The sequence below is a fragment of the Danio aesculapii genome, chromosome 7 (genome assembly GCF_903798145.1).
Source record: "Danio aesculapii chromosome 7, fDanAes4.1, whole genome shotgun sequence".
Lineage (NCBI taxonomy): Eukaryota > Metazoa > Chordata > Actinopteri > Cypriniformes > Danionidae > Danio > Danio aesculapii.
In genome coordinates, this window is record NC_079441.1 from 20,652,876 (window position 1) to 20,668,465 (window position 15,590).

The window sequence follows — 15,590 nt, forward strand, 5'->3', positions numbered from 1 at the left end:
AGGACTCTCTCCCTCTCTTTTCTCTCTCTCTCTCTCTCTCTCTCTCTCTCGGTCTGTCTCATCTGTCGCTTTAAGGAAGCATGAGGCAGGTTTAATTTTTTAACGCTCCAGACCACAACAGCAGTCAGCGACGGGAAAGAGAGAGCAAAATAGAGAGAGAGAGAGGAGGAGAGGGGGAGGGATGAGAGGAATGAGAGGGGTGGGTGTGAGAGCATGAAGAGAAGGAGGGATTTTGAGTGATCGGAAAAGAAGGAGGGTTCTGAGTGACAGGGAGGGAGGGCAGAAATAGGTAAGGGGAGGGTTCACAAAGAGATGGAAAGAGAGAACGAGGGAGTAAAGCAAAGCATGTTGCCAGTGTTGGCTCCGTAACTCACTGTGAGCGGAGACGGGAGGGAGAGCAAAAAAGAGAGACAGAGAGTCACACATTCACACACTCTCTCAATCACCCTCATTCACACACACACACATAAACTCTCACATTCTCGCAGATTCAGAGGTGCCTTGCTTAAGAGACTCTGTTACGCACGCCTGCAGGGTTGAGAATACTTTCAGCATTGAAAACTGGGCTAGAACAGAGGACTGGAGCACCGGGACAGACCCCAAAGCAGACCTTCTTCAAACAGGACCTTTACAGCATGTAAAGCCGGACAGACAGATATGTGCACCATCCATCCTTAACATTCTTCCGTTTCATTTCTCCATCCGTGCCTCCCTCCCACCTCTCCTCTCAAGTGGTGTGAAGGACACGGAGCTACGGGTTCCTCAGCGCTCGCCGCCTGGTTGCCTTACGGGAGTCTGGGGGAGGCTTGGTGCTCCCCTCCGCTCTCTCGCGCTCTCACTCGTTCATGAATGTCACCTCTATCTGCGGAAGCTGCTGGAATTTACAAACACTCTCTCGGGAGCTTGAGGAAAGAGAGCAAAGGGGAATGTCTGAAGGGCTGAAAAGGGAAAGAACTTCCGATTCCTCTCATCCCTATCCATCTGATCATCCACAGACATGAGGTTCAGGGTTAATGACATCAGTTTTTGACTTTTAGTCAATGTGTCTGTCTCTTTTTATTTTTTGCAGTCATAGTGTCATGGATGCGATACTTCGTAATCAGGTAATGGAGTTTCACTAAGATCGTCTCAGGATATTGTTCCTTCGTAGGACCTGTATAATTGCTTCATGCTAGTCTTGATGTTCTTCATTTTAGCCGTTGGAACCGTACGGATAAAACAATTGGACTTTTTAATGTCTTTTTCCAAATCATATGTAAAACGATTTTCAACCTGAGAGCTTTCTGAAAACCGACCCCAAACTATGGGAGGAAAGTGAGGGACATCTGCAGGGAACAGAGCCGAAAAGGAAAAATATGATGGTGCTTTGATGGCTTACTTATATTTCAGAATACCAGTACAGTTCCATGGATCATCTGCTGCCACTTTTCCAGTCTCTATTCTGTGCAACGAGACCTAAAATACAACAAGCAATCCTAACTACGACAACTGCTGTTCATCAGAATCATCCCACCAGGTAATTTGAGTTCCGCAAACTATTTTGAGTTTAATTGTGAAGTTCACAAGTGTTTTGCCACACCCCCTGTACTCGTCTAAACCAGGCCCATTTTTGTTCCCTGTCAAGTTGTGACGCATTCTTCCCTTGGTTACTGTGGGAGATCCCGCTGTAGTCCAAACATCTGCCGTCTCCGGCTCCTCTCCTCCGTGACCCTGGGTGATCGGACAGGTGGGCAGGCCACTGACGCCCTCTGCGCCCCACGGGTGAGCTGGGCACAGCAAAATGGCTGCCCTCGCCAGCTCACTGATCCGGCAGCGAAGGGAAGTCAAGGACCCCAAGGCCAACCGGCAGATCTCCAACAAACGCAAGCCTTGCCCCAAGAGCAACAAGTCACTCTGCCAGAAGCAGATCCTCATCCTCATCTCCAAAGTCCGGCTTTGTGGCAGTCGAGGAAGAAAGCTAGAAAAAAGACCCGGTGAGTTGCTGGTAAACCAAGCTTTAAACCATCTCTCTTGTTTAGGTCAGCTGTATTCTAAGTATATCCTCTTTTATTGAGATGGCAGTGGTGGTGGAATTTGCAATACATGTGTAAATAGGATTGACATGGCCATAAGAAGTAATCTCTTTGAGTTATGGCAGGTTGACTGATAGAGTAAGTGATTGGATTTGAAGGACCTCTGAGATTATGGTTCAGAAATGAGGCCGTTTGTTAATCGTGCTCTGTAAAAATAGTCAGCTAAGGGTCATTGTTGAATATTAGGAAAGTATGGTTTGATCTCATCCAGGTTCTCCTTGCAGCTGGCATGACGTTTAATATTGGAATGAAATCATTCATTTATTCAGCATCATGTCATCAACATGTCAGTATAGCTTTCTTTTTCTGGGGAACTCAAAAGAAGATATTTTGACTCAGCTGTTATTTGTGCCCTTGTTAAAATCAATCGTGTTCATTGTCACTATATAAAAGATTGAAAAAGTCACTAAATAAAAGTCATTGTTCAAAAAAGTCACATAGATTTACAGGAGTAATTCATTTATTTTGGTTGGAACATTCATAAATACATATATATTTTCGAAGTGATGATATACAGTAAAAGAACCATTTTGGTTCCCCAAAGAACCTTTTAGTGAACACTTCTTAACCCTTTGACTGCCCCTCTACCAAACGATTGACCATGTTTTGACTGTTTTAAAGAATGACTGTTTTAAGCATTGGCTCACACACAGCATAATAAATCAAACAAACATAATGCTGTTGCACCACTACACTTGATTTTGGTTTGATTGTTAAAAAAAAAAAAACAACAACAAGTAAACATTTTACATTTTATTATTTTAAATCTGAAATATTTTATGGCATACTTATACTGTATAATATGGCATACTGTTTAAATGGCATACTTATACTTATACTGGCATACTGTACGTATTGAATTTTTAAAAAAATTTGAATATATATATATATTTTTTAATAAATTGGTCTCACACTTCATATTTTCAGATTTTTCATAGTGTATATATATATTAAGCTTGGTACTTTTACCATAAACTGACATATTAACCATTTGGTAGAGGCTGATCTTTTAGAAATTATGGGATGTGTTAAAAAAACGTATAGCAACATTAGATGTTAAGAAATGCAATCCAAACATTTTTTTCTTGGTGGGGTAGTTAAAGGGCTAAAATGACCTTTTTTTTAAAGTTTGAAAAGCTTTTTAATTGTTTCTAAAACCCTTTTCCTAAAAAATAACATTTTGAGTGATGGAAAGGTTCCTTGAATGTCAATGATTCTATAAGGAATCCCTGATGTCAAGCAAGAACCTTTACTTTTAAGATCACATCTCTTTAAAACTGAGCATTTCCACTGTGTTGTATGGAGTGAATGTGATCCTTGAGACTTTGAAGGTTGATTATGGTCTAGCCTATACTGACGAATGTGTGTCGATACACTGAGTTTATGTTGTCTGGGACCCAGAACTGCGCGCCGCTTTGTAATCGCTCTGATCATTTTGCTGCATGTCTCTGTACTGCTTTTGACAACACCTGTTAATTTACGATCACCGACGAACCTGATACATGCCGCAATCCTTCACGTGGACATAAAAATGTCACAGCCTCATTTACGATGAGCGGTTCCAGTCTTTCCCTCCCTTCTGTCCTCCGATCCACCAGAAACCATGTGTTTGTGAATGTCTTTGTGTGGGTCATGTGTTTACATAATTAACCCCAGTGAGACATTCACCCTGTGTGAATATATCATTCAACTCAAAAGGCGGGTAACATAGAACTTGATAGAAAGAAGATAACACGGAAGAACAGATGTGGAACAGAATCGCATCAAACTGTGTGTGTTTATCATTCTGGAGGGATTATGACTTTTTTTCTCCTTCTTCTTTTCCTTCTTCTTCTTGACTATCCTCCAAGCAATTTGCGTCTAAAACATGTCTAAAATACATCAAAATGTAAAACGCTAACACAAGGCTAAATTTGGGCTGTCAGTGGAAATCTTATACAAGTCTAAAACTAGACCAGTCATCAAATACACCGATTAGGGAGATATTTCATGTGTATTTATTCATTCTGTCTACTTGTCTAGCTTTGGGTTTCTGGATTTAAAAACTATTGTGAGGTATAAAATCACAATTGGCAAATTTTTGATCATAATATTTTTTCTGAAGAACCACATTATTAAAACTAATCTTCATAGTTTTGAATGCTGACATGAGGTGTAGAAAAAGAGTAAAAAATAGATATTTATCTAAATATGATCTGCATTAATGTGAATTCCTAACTCTGGCTTTCTGGTAAAGATTTCAAGCCACTAAATGGGTAATTAAAAAAATAAACTTTACTTTTTAATCCAAAGTACAGTACTTTACATGGCCTGGAGGAACATTAAATGCAATTTGAAAATAGAACAGTGAGCTCCCCACGGCACATTTCAAACAGAGATAGTAATGGTTTAAAAAACTGCCTGTGAATATTTGCCCTTGTGCTTACATTGCTTACACTGAAGTACAGGTGAGACCAATTTTCTCTAAAGGTAATTTTGGAATATTTTATTATTTTTTTACGGAAATTCTTGTTAAACAGTTTAAAAAGTGTAAATGAATAAATAATAATAATAATAATAATAATAATAATAATAATAATAATAATAATAGTAATAGTAGTAAAATAGAAAGAAGAACAGAAATATTAGGACAATAAAAATGTAAAAAATTGTTTTAAGTGTTTTTAATAGTTTATTAAATTTAATTAAATAACATTTATATAAATAAACATGTTTATATATGTCTAAATGTATAAATAAATGTGTGTATAATAAATACATATTATTTATGTTATATTATTATATTATTATAAATATTATTACATATTATTTATTTATTTCAATTTCAATTTCAAAAGTGGTGTAACGCAGTGGTTCCCAAAATTGGGGTCGCAGGACAATGACGGGGTTGGTTGGTTTTCAAAAGTCAAATAACTTTAATTAAACTATTAATTACCATATTTCATCCATAACCCACACAAGGTAAAAATAATAGTTAATAGTTACATTAAAAAGACAAACCAACAACATGCAAATAAAAAACCATCAGCCTTTAATTTTTTTGTGCATCCGATTAGATTGAACATTAGATTAACAACACAGACTGATTTTATAGCACCAGGTTAAACTTTCTGACACCTTTATGGCATTCATTCTTTCATTTTCATTTTGGCTTGGTCCCTTTATTAATCTGTGGTCACCATAGCCGAATGAACCACCAACTTATCCAGCATATGTTTTACACAGCGGATACCCTTCCAGCTCTAACTCACTGGAAAACACCCAGACACACTCATTCACACACATACACTATGGACAATTTAGCTTACCCAATTCGCCTTTAGTGCATGTCTTTGGACTTGTGGGGGAAACCTGAGCACCCGGAGAAAATCCACACCAACATGGGCAGTACATGCAAACTCCACACAGAAATACCAACTGACCCAGCGGAGGCTCGAACCAGCGACCTTCTTGCTGTGAGGCGAACGTGCAACCCACTGTGCCACCGTGCAACCCTCATGGCAATCAAATTCATTAAAAATAAATACAGGCCACAACTGAACATTGAGCATGATCTTTGAGTGGCGGTCTCCAAAATTAAACCAAGAATAGTTTTGTGCTGAAAACATTGTGCCCACTAGTCTCATTAGGTGGGTTAATATTAAACTAAATAAATTAATAAATGACTATATAAATTATAGCCTATGGTTGTTAGACTGTTGCACTTTTTGTGATGGCAATATGCTAGAATTTATATAGGCCTATTGTTGTGTTAAACATTTGTATGTTTGTAATCACCTCCGAGGAATGTGGGGGTCGTGTGTCACTGGCATTGTTATTTTGGGGGTCGCAGGCTGAAAAGTTTAGGAACCCCTGATGTAACGGATCACAAAAATCATGGTGTGATTCGAACTATGAGATTTGAGTCACGGACCGGACCATTTTTTGGATCAGCAAAAAAGGGAGTAGACAAATATCATTTGATTTCCATTTATCCAAAAATATTATTGGAAAAAACATTGCTTTTAACAAACAGAACTTAAAACCTGTCATTTTATTACAAATAAAAATCAAGGAAAATTATGTTTGCTACTGTTGCTGATAATACTAAATATAGAAATCTAACATCTTGTACAACAAATCAAATTTATTTTTAATTAATGATCCAACAATTCACACATAAAACTTAGTTTCATCCAGGGGCGTTGCTAGACATAAAGCTCTACTGGGGCACGTACCCCCTCCCCCCCCCCTTTCAAAAAACAAATAAAAAAATAAATAAATAAATAATAATAATTAAAAAAAAAAAAAAAAAAAAAAATATATATATATATATATATATATATATATATATATATATATATATATATATATATATATATATATATATATATATACACACTATTATTATATATATATATACATTATTATTCAATATTATTTTGAAGAATAATTATATAATAATAAGAATACTTTTATTTATAATAAATATAATATACATATGTATATTATATTTATTATAAATAAAAGTATTCTTATTATTATATAATTATTCTTCAAAATAATCTTAAACGTAACTGGAAAACAATGTTAAGACAACTGGAGTGATGCTAAGATCATTTAAGAAATTACTTTTGCATAAATATTAATTTCATTTGAATGAAATTCTATAGACAATTCAATAAAATACAAAAGAAAAGATGTGTTATAGGATTATCTGTTGTAGACTTGACACATGGCAGATAATTAGGTTTGTTAAGTCTTACCTCCCTGACTCGTCATCCCTCCTTTTTGCTTCATACAAAATAAATCTATCAGGAGGCATGCTTAGTAAGATCACCATCATTTTGTTTAAACTTTAGTTTTGCCCACTTGCAAAACAAAAAAGGCTGTTGTTACGCTGGTTTTACAACGCCTGAGCGGCGCGTAACAAGCAGCCTGCTTTTTTGGCGCGCATGTTTACTACCGGGACTCGCAGAAGAAGAGCAGCACATGCAAGAGGTGCGCATGCGAGAGGCGCGCGTGTTCTCTGCGCACACGCGGGGACGCGTCAGTTTGCTTTTTGATTACACTACTTTCACCAGCTTTGGTTCGGTTGCACATAGAGAATAGCGTCTTTATTTCGGAATTACTCTTAATAAATATATTGCATATGAAGTAAATCATATCTTTATAATTGATGTAAATGATGTAAATCATTTACTGGGGCACTGGAGATTTTCACTGGGGCACGTGCCCCAGTGAATTGGGTCTAGCGACGCCCCTGGTTTCATCATAGGTGGATCATTTTTGAAAACCTATTCAGTGACATAATTTCGATGGTTGTTTGTCGCCACCCATTGGTTACACAGTGTATTTGCTACAACAATCACCAGCATCAAGTTCCATTAAACTGTGATTTTAATCTTTACTTTAAACATGAGTGTTTGTATCTGAACTATAAACTGTTCTCCCAGTGCTTCTGTGTTGTTTAATTGTTTGTAACAAACTGAAAAAGTGTAAAAACTGAATATCTCTTGATCAAATGCAGATTTGAATGCAGCGCTTTAATTTATAAACATATGCAAATCATTATCATTTATCATTCATGTTGAGCGGGTTTGAATTGAGATCATGAACTTTTAATGTTTAATTGTGCCACTTTACACTGAATGCATTAATGCAGGCTAAACAAACAGTGACAGAAAACACCTTTAATTAATAACCTAATAAAGTATTTAGGTAGGTCCCACCACAAATTATTCCGTCATTATATTTTACAGGGAAGCCAAAATGCTTTCATACATGTGATTTGAATGATGCGGGATGCAATTGTTATAAATGTTGCATTAACTTACAAAAAAAAGTTCAAAAAAGTTATTAATCTACGGGTCACGTGTGATTGTGATTCGTACGAATCATGGAGCAACCGTGATCCGTTACACCCCTAATATATATTAAGAACAGTAATATAATAACAAGTTTCCCAGTGATGGGTTGCAGCTGGAAGGGCATCCGCTGTGTAGAACATATGCTGGAAAAGTTAGTGGTTCTGTGGCGACCCCAGATTAATAAAGGGACTAAGCTGAAAAGAAAATGAATTAATAAATATAATAACAAATTCTGAGAGAAAATTCTGCATGATCTGTAAATCAGACAATAATCTGTTTTCCTTTAGTGTTGCTTGCTTTTATTTAAAAGTGTCAAGTCATTTTTCTTTCTATAGCACTGTGTACAATGCATATTGTGTCAAAGCAGCATTACAGAAAAACAAAAAGACAAAAAACAGGCAATAATTGAACATCAGGTATGTATCAGTGATAATCTCTCTGTGGATGTTAGTTGTGTCTTACTGATAAGACTTTGTTGTATCGGGATATACTGAACGCTCTCACCATCCTGGACCCATATCTACTGTATATTCAGTCATTCACAAATCCACTCTCCTGAGGGTCCCATCTTCTCTTAGGGCCCAGCTGTGTGTGTGTCACCAGGGTGGGATATTTATGACACTGGCAACCCAAGTAAATCACAGTAATCGCAATGGAAACCATAGTCCCGTAACGTGGCATCTGCTGCCGCAAAGCGCCTCCCGCCAAATGGTAATTACGCCTATGAAAAATGGTGGCGGTTGGTGGTATTTGGCGCAGTGTTTTCTGCCAGTTTGGGGTGTACGTATAGTTTGGGCTGCTGCAGTCAAGCTCACATTCTATGCTTTTGTTATTCTAACGGTGGCTGGATGATTTTGCCTTCCTTTTTGATGGAGAGGATCAGAGAGAGAGCACTTATATAGCGTGGCCTCCTCAAAAAGCACAGTTTTGCCTGTCAGCACAAAACTAGAGAGAGAGCTGCTTAGTGCGTACTTCGTAGAGGGCTGTCTACTTCTGTAGTTCACTTTACCTCTGAATAAGAAGATTATGCAATTCAAACCAGACGTTTATTTATGCTGTCTGTTTCTCTGGCATCTTTCATGCCTTGGTCATAGTATAACCTTTCACTTGATTTAAATAAAATACATTCTTATACTGTAGGCTGCACAACATTTTGTTTAGTGCAAGGAGTCAAACTGGTTGATACTTCCACATGGTTTTCCCAGTTAGACATTCTTCCTGTCTGGCTTTGAAGAGAACTTGTGGCTTTTTATTGTAAGATTTCTTAAGAGAACAGATCACACATTTTAACATAATCTTTCTATCATCCATAATTCATAGTTTTTTTCTTTTATTGACCGTGCATTCTTTTTATTACAATTGTGATAGATAGATAATTAGATAGATAGATAGATAGATAGATAGATAGATAGATAGATAGATAGATAGATAGATAGATAGATAGATAGATAGATAGATAGATAGATAGATAGATAGATAGATAGATAGTAATTGATATGGATGGATGGATAAATAGATATTGACTGATTTAGATAGATAGTTATTGATTGATATAAATGGATGGATGGATGGATGGATGGATGGATGGATGGATGGATGGATGGATGGATAGTAGTTGAGATGGATGGATGGATGGATGGATGGATGGATTGAGATTGATTGATTGATTGATTGATTGATTTAGATAGATAGTAATTGATTGAGAGATAGATAGATAGATAGATAGATAGATAGATAGATAGATAGATAGATAGATAGATAGATAGATAGATAGATAGATAGATAGATAGATAGATAGATAGATAGATAGATAGATAGATAGATAGATAGATAGTAATTGATAGATAGTAATTGATATGGATGGATGGATAAATAGATATTGATTGATTTAGATAGATAGTTATTGATTGATATAGATGGATGGATGGATGGATGGATGGATAGATAGTAGTTGAGATGGATGGATAGATGGATAGATATTGATTGATTGATTGATTTAGATAGATAGTTATTGATTTAGGTAGGTAGATGGATAGATAGATAGATAGATAGATAGATAGATAGATAGATAGATAGATAGATAGATAGATAGATAGATAGATAGATAGATAGATAGATAGATAGATAGATAGATAGATAGATAGATAGATAGATAGATAGATAGATAGATAGATAGTTAGTAATTAATATGGATGGATGGATAAATAGATATTGATTGATTTAGATAGATAGTTAATGATTGATATGGATGGATGGATGGATGGATGGATGGATGGATGGATAGATAGATAGATAGTAGTTGAGATGGATGGATGGATGGATGGATGGATAGATATTGATTGATTGATTGATTGATTTAGATAGATAGTTATTGATTTAGGTAGGTAGGTAGGTAGGTAGGTAGGTAGGTGGATGGATGGATGGATGGATGGATGGATGGATGGATGGATGGATGGATGGATAGATAGATAGATAGATAGATAGATAGATAGATAGATAGATAGATAGATAGATAGATAGATAGATAGATAGATAGATAGATAGATAGATAGATAGATAGATAGATAGATAGTAATTGATATGGATGGATGGATAAATAGATATTGATTGATTTAGATAGAGAGTTATTGATTGATATAAATGGATGGATGGATGGATGAATGGATGGATAGATAGTAGTTGAGATGGATGGATGGATGGATGGATGGATGGATAGATATTGATTGATTGATTTAGATAGATTTAGATAGATAGTTATTGATTTAGGTAGGTAGGTAGGTAGGTAGGTAGGTGGATGGATGGATGGATGGATGGATGGATGGATGGATGGATGGATGGATGGATGGATGGATGGATGGATAGATAGATAGATAGATAGATAGATAGATAGATAGATAGATAGATAGATAGATAGATATATAGATAGATAGATAGATAGATATGAGATGATTGTGGTTAAATGATCCTTAACACTTTTGTAATATATTCTGTGTTACAATGTTGCAAACAGTGCAATGCAAATATTTTTTAAAGTGAAATAAACTTTGAGTTCAGCTGATTTCCTTTGTGCAAGGGGTGGAGAGCAGTGAACATTATGTAGCGAACCTGCTGTCTGATCTTTTGAATCTGACCTTGTTTTGTGATCCAGTCAATGTTTACTGCAGGATTGTACAAAAAAAGGCTGTTAATTTGAAATAAGGGAGGTAAAAACTTCTCTCTATTTTTTGCATAGCAGCAGTATATGTAAAAAGGTCACTGGTTCGAGTCCTAGCTGTGCCAGTTGGTGTTGGCGAGTTTGCATGTTCTCATCGTTGGCGTGGGTTTCCTCCTTGTGCTCCAGTTTCCCCCACAGTCCAAAGACAAATAAGCTATAAGGGAATTGGGTAAACAAAATTGGTGTAAAGTGTATGTGTGTGAATGACTGTTTATGTGTGAATGACAGTACTGGGTTGCAGCTAGAAGGACATCCACTGTGTAAAATATATGCTGGAATAGTTGGCGGTTCATTCCGCTGTGGCGACCTCTGATGGGTCAGAGACTAAGCCGAAGAAAAATGAATAAATGAATGAACATTCCAGTATATATGTACAGTATATGGGTGTGTAAAAGTGCATTCATGTGAAAGGTTCAACTTGTTATTAAGTGGACAAGACTGAATTTTATCTAACTACCTCTTGTTTTATATTGAAATACTGTGATAATACAGTATACATTGTTAAAATATGGCACTTGTCAACAATGGAATTTGAAAATAAGGAATATGCCCCCCCACCCCCCTCCCCCCCCAGCAAATGAATTAGCAAACAGTTTAGTCTATTAAAATGAATAACTATTATGAAGAAATAGAATCAGGTTATCAAATCTCATTAATCTTTTCTTCACTGTATAACTTACACAATCTGATTAAAGAGCAACAAATGAATCTCATTTGTTTAGATTTTTGGTTTGATTACATTAAATAACCGAGGTGTCTCTTTAAAAATTGCACACATCTAATGTTATAATGAAAGCATTCGACTCCCTTCCAAAATTTTATGCTTATTTAGGACAAAATTAATTGTGTTTGAAAAAAACCCCCACTAAGATCAACATCTTTTAGATGTTGTTATTATTAATTATGTGTATATGTCTGTTCTAACACGCACCCAAAACCCAGAGTTTCGCTTCGTTTCAAATTGCTTCCAGAATCCGTTTGGGAAACCGCGTCTATTTATCACTACGGAGCACGTCAGCTGACAGTCACGCACCGCTTTATGATGTTTTGAGGATTGCATAGGAGGGGTTTTTATATTTATTTCAATGTGTTTTCATACGTAAATGAAACGAAAGCACAGAACAGACTAACGTTTTAGAGCAAGGGGTGTCCCCTGGTGCTTCGGTGGTATGGGTTGCGTATAGGGAAGATTGGCTCTTTGATGTTGATTGCCACCCTTTATAGAGAGATTGAAAATACGGGTGAAATACGGTAAAATGCCTTTACAGGATGATAGTGGAATAGAACTGTAAAATATGGGAGAATCCTGGGAAAAACGGGAGGGTTGACAGGTATGATCCACATCCAGGATCTTTGCATGCATACTCTAAAACAGCTCACTGGAAGTTCTGATGAGCAGGTATCTCAATTGAAACAATTGTTTTAGTCAGAGATGTCAGTGAAGAAAAGCCAACCCACAACAACTGACTTTAATGTCCACATGGATGAAAAAAAAGATGTGAGTTTGTTTTATATCATAGCTCAGGTCAAAACATATTTTCTGTCAGACAGAATATGGCTACTCCTGCTTGATGTTAGTTTAACATAGGAATTTGTACTGCACTGAAAATCAGCACCAGGAATGTAAATAATTTTTCATTAAATAAATTTATGCAGAATGGATTATTAAACCAAAGTTACACCCTTGTCTCCGGGTGCTCAGGCTTCCCCAACTGTCCAAAGACATGCACTATAGGTGAATTGGATATAATAACTTGGCCGTAGAGTGTGAATGGGAGAGTGTATGGGTGTTTCTCAACACTGAGGGTTTAATGAATAACCTTTCTGTACAACCCTCAGTACTTTTCTAGTTTACAAAAAAAATGGTGGTTAATTCTGCTATGGCGATCCCTTATAGCCCAGGGTATAAGCCATAGGAAATATCTGTCACATGCCTTCCCTGCATTGTGTGAAGTCAAGTGTTTGACAGATTAAATCTGCGTCTGAAGTGTCATGTCAGGTGAGATTAGCAGACGTTAATGACCGCCGATCACCAATCACAAATGCCCGCTCAGCTTTTAACAAGGTCATCCACAACCTACTATCCCAACACTGCAGCAAAACACACACAGAGCCTCATTTGACGTGAACTTCATTTGCCACTTTTAACAGGATACAGAACGAGATTTTAATTAGGAAACTGTAATGATGCAGAGTGTCCTAATCACAACATAGGCTCATTCCCAAAACGTAGCCCTATATACATTTCTGGAGATTGCGAATTATGTATGTAGAAGTACGTATGGTTGCATTTCATCTTTAAAATGAACGCTACGTGGCGGTATGACGCCGTTCCTTTACACGCTTACCAGCTGACAGATTAACTCCGTTCGGACGGTTTCCTGCTATTACTAGTTTGTCCAGTAGCTTGCCATGTATGTCAGCAGACAGGAGGGGTTGACCACGATGACGGGTTTTGAGTCCAGTGAAAAACGGTTTCAGAAAGAGAAAAAGACTAAAACAAAAGCCAGAAAATAAAATTAACAAGTAAATAACAGGGTGAGAATATGGTAAAATATGAAAACATGGTGAAAATAAGGCGAGGGGGTGGGAGGGTAAATCAGTGCTTTTGAAAACACTATTAGTCAGGTTTAGGTAAGGAGGAGGGTGGGTCAGTCGATCAGTCAGTCAGTCAGTCAGTCGACAGCGCCTCTGGTGGCTTTACGTGAGAACATCAGGCATGAATGGCACTCGTAAGATAAATTTGAGATCTCAAAAAGCGTAAACAGTAGTCTCTCGTGGATTTGCGCGAGAACAGCAGGCACAAATGGCACTCACTACAAAAATTTGAGGTCTCAAAAAACATACACAGTGGCCTCTGGTGGATTCGCGAAAAACAAAAACTGCAAAAAATGTACCTCCTGGGACGTATTTGGCACTCTCCAGAAATGTATACAGGGGTACATTTTCAGAATGAGCCTGGGTTGCTTAATCAGAGACTTCTTCTTACACACACAGACACTGGTTATCTATACTTACAGGAAATTCCAATAGACATAATGATTTTTATTCTGTACAGACTATTATCAGTCTTCTTACCGCAACCCTACTCCTAAACCCCACCCACGGATAAAACATTCAGCATTTTATATTCGCTAAATATTTCATTACATTATTTATATGTTTATAAGTATGTTTACCTATAAAAATTCCAATCTATCTCCCAGTGGTGAATCACAATCTATCTCCCTATGAATCACAACCTCGATATAAAACAAGAACAGGAACAAACACACATGCACACACACTTGTACAGCTATCTTTATGGAGACTTGCCATATATATATAAATGTATATAAAGATATAAATGATTTGTTAAACTATACAATCCAATGCAATCTCACAGCAATTCATAACGTTTTGATTTAGTGGCTGATTCGTATAAATTCAAACGATCTAATTTGTACAATTTAGTACAATTTGCTCATCACCCAATGATGGTTGGGTTTAGGGGTGGGGTTGGGTGCCACGCTTCCTTTTTAAAATTGTACATTTTCATACGACTGAACAAAACTGACTAAACGTAAAATACTTATGTTTATCTCGTGAGATCAGGCTGATACAACCTGTATATTCTACCCCCAACTTCCTTCCTGACCCTAAACTTTAACACAGTTTCAAAATACTTCATTCTATGTTACTTTTTGCCTCATTTGGACAAAAAAATACCCCCACAAGGTCAAAATTGACTGTTTTTTGATCCCCACAATGTTAGGAATACCAAGTACACATAGCAAGCTAACCATGTAGCTTATGCAAAGGTTATTCTTTTAGCTCAGCAATGTGTGTGTGTGTGTGTGTTTGTTAAGCGACAAGAGGATGACTAACAATTGATAACGGATATTTGTATGCGTTGCGGTGTTTGCAGATCGTTGGAGCACTTCATTGTTACCGGGTGATTCATTCGTCCGCACAGTCTGCCTCTTATTAACACCCTCTGATTCATCAATAACGCTCTCCTGTCCCGCTCTCCCTTTTTCATTCATCTCTTTTCCAACGCTCTCCATTACAATTCCTAATCTCAGCCAGGACTGTCGTCGCGCTCTGCTTCTGTCTCATTATCTTAGTGTGTAGCATCTCTTCTTATTGTGCGAGCCCTGTCCTCTTGTTCATGCTCTCCTGTGTTTTCTCTCTGCGCTTTCTTTTCTTGAAGTCTGAAGTTGTAATGATGTCGACCGGGTAGAACCGTTTGTCTCGTGCTGACAGTGCCACAGTCATTGTGAGTGTATAATGGGGAAGTTGCTTGAGCCATTGTGCTGCTGTTATGGGGCAACTGCATGTGGGTATAATTCTTTCTGTTGGGCTGTTTGTAGCCCAGATGATGTATTCACCTTTTGTCTGAACTCCATTCTGAGCTCACAGATTTATCGGTTTACTGTAATGAAGTGTTTTGTTGAACTGTTTGGATCAAACTTT

The 15,590-nt window shown here is 37.1% G+C and overlaps 1 protein-coding gene across 1 annotated transcript in view; it reads left to right on the plus strand.

Annotated features, from left to right (window-relative positions):
* The first annotated feature begins 316 nt into the window (after positions 1-316).
* The window catches only part of fgf11a (fibroblast growth factor 11a), a 152,604-nt gene continuing 137,330 nt past the window's right edge, over positions 317-15,590 (plus strand). The window contains exons 1-2 of the mRNA XM_056461242.1: positions 317-1,516; positions 1,625-1,973. Coding sequence (XP_056317217.1) covers positions 1,781-1,973 — 193 coding nt within the window. The 5' untranslated portion in view covers positions 317-1,516; positions 1,625-1,780. The remainder of the gene's footprint in view (positions 1,517-1,624; positions 1,974-15,590) is intronic.